General features: G+C 43.5%; 1 protein-coding gene across 1 annotated transcript; it reads right to left on the minus strand.

The window, feature by feature from the left end:
• Positions 1 to 5770: 5770 nt before the first annotated feature.
• LOC127026722 (olfactory receptor 6B1-like) lies at positions 5771 to 6721 on the minus strand. The gene has a single exon (XM_050912033.1). It carries the CDS (start codon positions 6719 to 6721, stop codon positions 5771 to 5773), a length of 951 nt encoding a protein of 316 aa, XP_050767990.1.
• Between the last annotated feature and the right edge of the window lie 506 nt (positions 6722 to 7227).

A 7227-nucleotide genomic window follows, 5' to 3' on the forward strand; every position in this document is an offset into this window, starting at 1 on the left:
TTATCTGTGATGGCAGTTTTCCAGGGGGTCCCATCCACTAATTCTTTAAACAATTGAAAGTTTGCTGTCCTAAAATTCAGCATCCTGACCCTACTCTTCACCTGGCCCGTATCCCTCAAGATTGTGAATTCCTTCGGGGCATCCCAGGCTGCCACCCGTCTTGACATCTCTAATTAGTTCTTCTGTGTTGGTGAGCAACAGGTCCAGTAACGCTTCTGCTCTGGTCGGGCTGTCTACAACCTGGATTATGAAATTATCCTTGACGCACTCCAAGTGTCTCCTGGACTGCTTACAGCTTGCTGTGCTGCTTTTCCAGCAGATGTCTGGGTGATTGAAGTCCTCCAGCAGGATCAGAGATTGCGAGTGTGATGCTTCCTGTAGTTGAAGTAAGCATGCTCCGTCAACAGGTCCTTTTGAACAGCCGTCATGTTGTCCTGAGTATTGACGTCTCTCTCTGGTATCATGCATGAACTTTTTGAAAGTACATGATATTGCTTCAACTGGATCAGTGATAAGGATGTTAAACAGTGTTGACCAGAGTTTTCGTGACTGTGGGATGCCAGTAGTGACTGGCCTTCATGTGGGCCTTATACCACTGATCATAATATCTTCAGCCTGGCAGTCCAGCCAATTTTCCACCCATCTCATAGTCCGTTTATTCAGCCCATGCTCTACCAATATGGCTATAACTATAATTTAGAGGACCGTCTCAAAGGCTACAGTCAAGGAAATCAATATCCACTGTTCTCTGCTTATCCACAAAGCCAGTCATGTCCTCATAGAAGGCAATCAGGTTGGTCAGGCACAATTTTTAATTGGATGGTTGTTTCCCATCACCCTCCTGTCCTTCAAGTGCTTGTAAATAGCTTCTAGGAGAATTTGCTCAGTGACTGTTGAGTTTAAAGTTGAAATTGAAAAGATTTGTATCTGTTTTACGTATTTTCCTTCCTCAAAAATGAAGGAACACATGGATCAAGTGATTGCATTCAGACCTACATCTGAATCAAGCAAGACAATTTGTTCTTCCGCAGAAAAAGTCTTTCATATTCATAACTGTACAAAATGAAGATGGAATCTGTAAGACCAGACTGAATTGTTCTCTGTACTAATGTTTCTTTAAGATAGCCTGAAACACTTTACTTCTTTATATTGCTTTTTGTTGGTTTTAATGTAGGCTTTTTTCTTCATTTTCTTCTTCTTTTCCTCCTTTGTTGGTCACTGTTTGCCAGTGCTATTGAACCTTTTTCCTCCACTGCTCCCAGAGGCTGGAGACCACCACACACACATTTTTAAAAATAATTACAGGTTTACTGGATGCTGCTACCTTTGAATAAGAATTTTAAATATCAATAAGTTACAAAAGAGTTGTCTAGAGCTCAGGTCAGAAAAGCTCTTCCTTTCTATGATGTTGTTGTTCTGTGTCACTGATTGAAGCTAGTTTAGGATTAGAGGGCAGACCAGCATGGGAGACATTGTGGTTGCTGTCTGCTGCAGACCACCTACACAAAGAAGTGCATGAAGCCTTCATCAGTAGGCTGGAAGAAGCCTGACATTTGCAGGTCCTGGTCTTCATGGGGGACTTAAACGACCCCAATATCTGCTGGAAGGACTACACAGCAGGGCACAAGGAATCCAGGAGGTTTCTGAAATGCATTGATACTAACTTCTTCACACAGGTGTTTGAGAAGCCGATGAGGCAAGGTGGTCTGCTGGGCCACATACTTACAAACAAAGATGAAGTGGTTGGGGCTGTTAAGGTCAGGGGCAGCCATGACTGAAGTGACCATGAGATAGTGGAGTTCAGAAGCGTGAGAGAAGGGAACAAGGCAAATAGCAAGATCACAACCCTGGTCTTTAGGAGAGCAGAATTTGCCTGTTCAGGGACTTGCTTGGAAGAATCCACTGGGAGACCATTCTGGAGAGAAGAGTGGTCCAGGAGAGCTTTTGGTTTTCAAGGTCCACTTCCTCCAAGCTCCAGAGCAGTCTATCCCCATGTGCAGGAAGTCAAGCAAAGGTGGCAGGAGGCACACATGAGTGAACAAGGAGCTCCTTACTGAAGTTAAACACAGAAAGGAAGCATACAAGAAGTGGAAGCAGGGTCAGGTGTCCTGGGAGTAACACAGAGACACTATCTGATGATGCAGGGTTTGGGTTAGGATAACAAAATTTATTCTGGAGCTGAATCTGGAGAGGCAAAAGAAGGACAAGAAGGGCTTCTGCAGGTATATCAGCAGTAAAAGGAAGACTAGGGAAAATGTAGGCCTGCTGCTGAATGGGTCAGGGAACCTGGTTACAAAGGACATGGAAAAGGTTAGGTACTTAATACCTTCTTCTCCTTGGTCTTTATTGATAAGATTTGCCTTTAGGAATCCCAAGACCCTGAGGCCCATGGGAAGTCTGGAGCAAGGAAAACTTACCCTCAGTGGAGGAAGATTAAGTTAGAGAACATTTAAACAAGCTAGACCTGCAGAAGTCCGTGGGATCTGACAGCATGTACGCATAAGTGCTGAAGGAGCTGGGCAGTGTCATTGCAAGGTCACTCTTAATTGTACTTGAAAGGTCATTGTGATCCTGTCCTCAGGACAGGAAGAATGCAAATGTCAGTCTTACCTTCAAGAAAGGCAAGAAGGAAAATCTAGGTAACTACAGGCCAGTCAGCCTTCCCCTCAATCCCTGGGAAAGTGATTGGACAAACCCTCCTGGAAACCATTTCCAATCATATGAAGGACAAGAAAGTAGTTGATAGTAGTCAGCATGGATGTATGAAAGGGGAATCATGCTTGACCAATCTGATGGACTTCTACAATGAAATTACTAGCTCAGTGGATGAGGGGAGAGCAGTGCATGTTTTTTACCTTGACTTTAGCAAGGCTTTTGACACTGTGTCCCATAATATCCTCATAGATAAATTCATGGAGTGTGGGTTACATAAGTGGACAGTGAAGTGGATTGAAAACTGGCTGAACTGCCAGGCTTAAAAGGTTGTGATCAGCAGCGCAAATTCCAGGTGCAGGCTAGTCACTAGTGGTGTGCCCCAGGGGACAATACTGGAGTGAGTATTTTTTGATATATTCATTAATGACCTGGATGATGGGACAGAGTGCACTGTCAAAAAGTTTGCATATGATACAAAACTGTGAGAGGTGTGTGAGAAACGAGATGGTTGTGCTCAGAGGGACCTTGACAGGCTGGAGAAATAGGCAGACAGGTATCTTATGAAGTTCTGCAAGGGGAAATGCAATGTCCTGCACTTGGTTGTGACCAGTCAATGAACGTCTACAATGGTAGAAGGGTCTGAGGAGATAAAGAAAGGATTTGTGCTCATGAAGCTCAGGGAATAATGTAGGAAGTTACTAACCACAGTTGTTACAAAGCAAGCTGAACTTAACACAAAGGAGACCAGAGGGTAGCCTTGGTTCTATATCAGTTCAGTAGATCAGCTGGCTGTATCAGCTGAGTCGATCAACCAGCTGTATAACTGTTTGTCTCTGAGTTAATCAAAAGAGTGCATATGTCTTCCTAACTTAGCCAGGGGCAGGGTTACATGGTTCAGCCCAACATAGAGTGTTAAAACTGGACAATAAACAAAAAGAACTTCCAAGAGAGCAATGGGCTTGATCTGGTTTCAACCCATGTGTTTACTCCTGTTGACTGTGGATGACCACCATTGTGACAGTGAGCATAAAATAGAGAATGGTAATACAATTCATGTTTGCATTGTGATTCCACTGGGTATTCCAATTGCTACTCTCTGCTCTGTGCAGTTTATACTTGTACTGTAATTTAAGAACATTGCTGTATCACACTAAATCAAAATCCTGTGTAACAGAATCATAGAATCATAGAATCATTTAGATTGGAAAAGACCTTTAAGATCATCGAGTCCAACCATAAACCTAACAGTGCAAGTTCACCACTAAACCATGTCCCTAAGTGCCACATCTACATGTCTTTTAAATACCTCCAGGGATGGCGACTCAACCACTTCCCCAGGCAGCCTGTTCCAATGCTTGACAACCCTTTTGGTGAAGAAATTTTTCCTAATATCCAATCTAAACCTCCCCTGGCGCAACTTGAGGCCGTCTCCTGTCATCCTATCACTTGTTTCTTGGGAAAAGAGACCGACACCCACCTCCCTACAACCTCCTTTTAGGTAGTTGTAGAGAGTGATAAGGTCTCCCCTGAGCCTCCTTTTCTCCAGACTAAACAACCCCAGTTCCCTCAGCCACTCCTCATAAGACTTGTTCTTTAGACCCTTCACCAGCTTCGTTGCTCTTCTTTGGACATGCTCCAGCACCTCGATGTCTTTCTTGTAGTGAGGGGCCCAAAACTGAACACAGTATTCAAGATGCAAATAACTTCAAATAAGACATTAAACTGTCCATGTGAGGAATATCTAAAAGAACCTGGTCAGAGAGTGTTAGACTCTGACACTGGGGAGGGATAACCCCATTCACCAATACTTTATGGGGACCTATTGTCTGGAAAGCACCTTTGCAAAAAGGGACCTGTGCATCCACATGGACAAGTTGAAAACCAATGCAGCCTTGCAAAAAGAAGGCCAACAGCTTTTTCAGCTGCATTAGAAAGAACATAGACAGCAGTTTGAGGGAGGTGATCCTTAGACTCTAGTCAGTGCTTATGAGACCACATCTGGCATAATGTGTTCAGTTCTGGGCTCCATGGCACACAAAACACATGGAAATATTGGAGCAAGTCCAGAGAAGGGCTGCTAAGATGATTAAGCAATTGGAGTATCTTCCATACGAGGAAAGACTAGAGGATTGTTTGACCTGTAGAAGAAAGGGCTCAGGGAGGAGTCTTATCAGGATGTATAAATATCTGATGAGAGTAGTAAAGAAGATGGAACTGGATGTTTCTCAGTGGTGCCGAGCAACAGGACAAGAGGCAATGGGAACAAATTGAAATACAGGACATTCCTTTTAAGGAAAAAAGATAAGAAAAATCTTTTTTACTCTGAGGGCTGTTGAACACTGGAATGGGTTTCTGAGGCAGGTTGTGGAGTCTTCATCTGTGGAGATATTCAAAACTTGACTGGACACAACCCAGAGCAACCTGCTGTAATTGATCTTTATTCAAGCAGGGTCATTGGACTAGGTGATCTCCAGATGCTTCTTCCAACCTCTGCCCTTCTGTGATTCTGAGAGTGATCAGAGACTGGAATAAGGGACCTAGCTAAGTGGTGGGATTTACATCTTCAGAGGTATGCAAACTCACCTGAACAAGTTCCTGATCTAATTGGACTTGCTTTGAGCAAGAGGTCGGCCTATAGACCTCTTAGGGTAGCATCTAATCTATATTATTCTATGATTCTATTCTAGATTCTATGATAAAGGTGTATGTTATCCTAAGGACTTCTCAGAACTAGTACTACTAAATAGAGTATCTTTAGTGGGAATACAGAGAAAAAGTTACTGCCAGCTTGGGGACCTTAGATCTGGATAGGGTTCTGAGACCAATTAAGGCTCATATGGGGCTAGGGAGCAGAGAAACTGGGAGCAGGTTCTGAGACCCACAGCTGTCCTCGGTTTCATTTTGCCCTGTTGTTAGGCTCCATCCCCCTGACCACTTGCTTTCCTCATGGGCGGTGGTGCACATTCCTCTGAATTCTCTCCTCTCTTTCTTCAGGATCACCCAAATCTCCCAAATCTTAGAGATGAACACTAGTAAATTTATTATGACTTGTAGAAATCACTTTTACAGAGTAGAAAGGGAGTTAAATAAATAAGGAAAACCCTAGATGAAATTTCTAGGACCAGATGTCTCTCCAGTATATTGTTTTCCTAAGAGCAATTTTGAATTCCTGGTTCCTTAAGCAATAGATGACTGGGTTGACAAGGGGTGTCAAGACAGTGTATACCACAGAAACCAGTTTGTAGGACGTGAAGGAATCAATAGGATGGGGCCTGGCATAGATAAACAGGGAGGCTGTATAGAACACTGTGACCACTAAAAGATGAGAGGCACAGGTAGAGAAGGCCTTGTGACGCCCCTGGGCTGAGGGGATGCCCAAGACAGCAGAGATGATGCACACATAGGAGGCCATAATCACAATGAGTGGTACAAGAAGGATGAGCAGGGCCAGTAAGAAATCCATGAACTCAGCTACTGACATGTTGGTGCAAGCTAGCTTCAGTAAGGGGGAAACATCACAGAAGAAGTGGTTGATGATGTTTGGCCCACAGTAGGTCTGACGTGAAATGAAGTAAACCTTTCCTGTGGAAATCAGGAAGCCACTCATCCAGGAGCCAACGGCCAAACGGGTGCAAAGAGTGTGATCCATGATGATTGGGTAATGCAATGGGTTGCAAATGGCCACGTAGCGATCGTAGGCCATGACAGCCAAGAGAGTGCACTCACTGCAGGCCAATGACAGGAAGAAGAATAACTGAGCCATGCAGCCTGTGAAGGAGATGCCTTGTCTCTTTGTCACCAAGCTCACAAGCACTTTGGGCACTATGACAGAGACATACCACATCTCCAGAAAGGAAAGATTGCCCACGAAAACATACATTGGCTTGTGAAGCTGGAAATTTGTCCAGACAAGCACAACAATCATTACATTTTCTGTCACTGTCAGCACATAAGCCAGGAAGAACATAAAAAAGAGCAGAAGCTTGATTTCCTGTTTACCTGGAAAACCAACCAGAACGAATTCAACCACATGGGTCAAGTTATCTGAGAGCATGCTGAGAATCATACAGAAGCTGCTATAGACTTTGCAGGGGAAACAGATGTAGCAGCAGTTTGAACATCCACTCAAGCTAACTTGTATGCACAGACCATGATGTGAAAATCCGTGTTTGTAATTAGAGTTGTCTGGATTGAGGAAAAAAAAAAACATATTAGTTGCAAAGAGTGATTCATAATGGAAAAAAACCAACCAATGACAACTACACAGAAACTTCGCAAAGTACTATTGAGGCACAAGGGTGATATTCCAAAGTAGACTGCAGGGTTTTTCTAGGACCATTTTTGTAAATGCAATTAGGATCACGCTCACACAACTGGGAGTTACATTTCTGATCCAGACCTCAAGCATCTCATGATACTAACACAGCATGATCTGAAACATGCTAGGTACATGAAAGAGTGCAATGCTTAGGATTTTTTTTTTTTTCTTCCATACTCTATTGGTTTACATGAGTTTTTCACCCAACCTCCACATTTCTCCTTATCCAGAACTCAACCAGCTACTGTTATAAC

This window comes from Gymnogyps californianus, chromosome 28 (genome assembly GCF_018139145.2).
Source record: "Gymnogyps californianus isolate 813 chromosome 28, ASM1813914v2, whole genome shotgun sequence".
In the NCBI taxonomy this organism is placed as follows: Eukaryota; Metazoa; Chordata; class Aves; order Accipitriformes; family Cathartidae; genus Gymnogyps; species Gymnogyps californianus.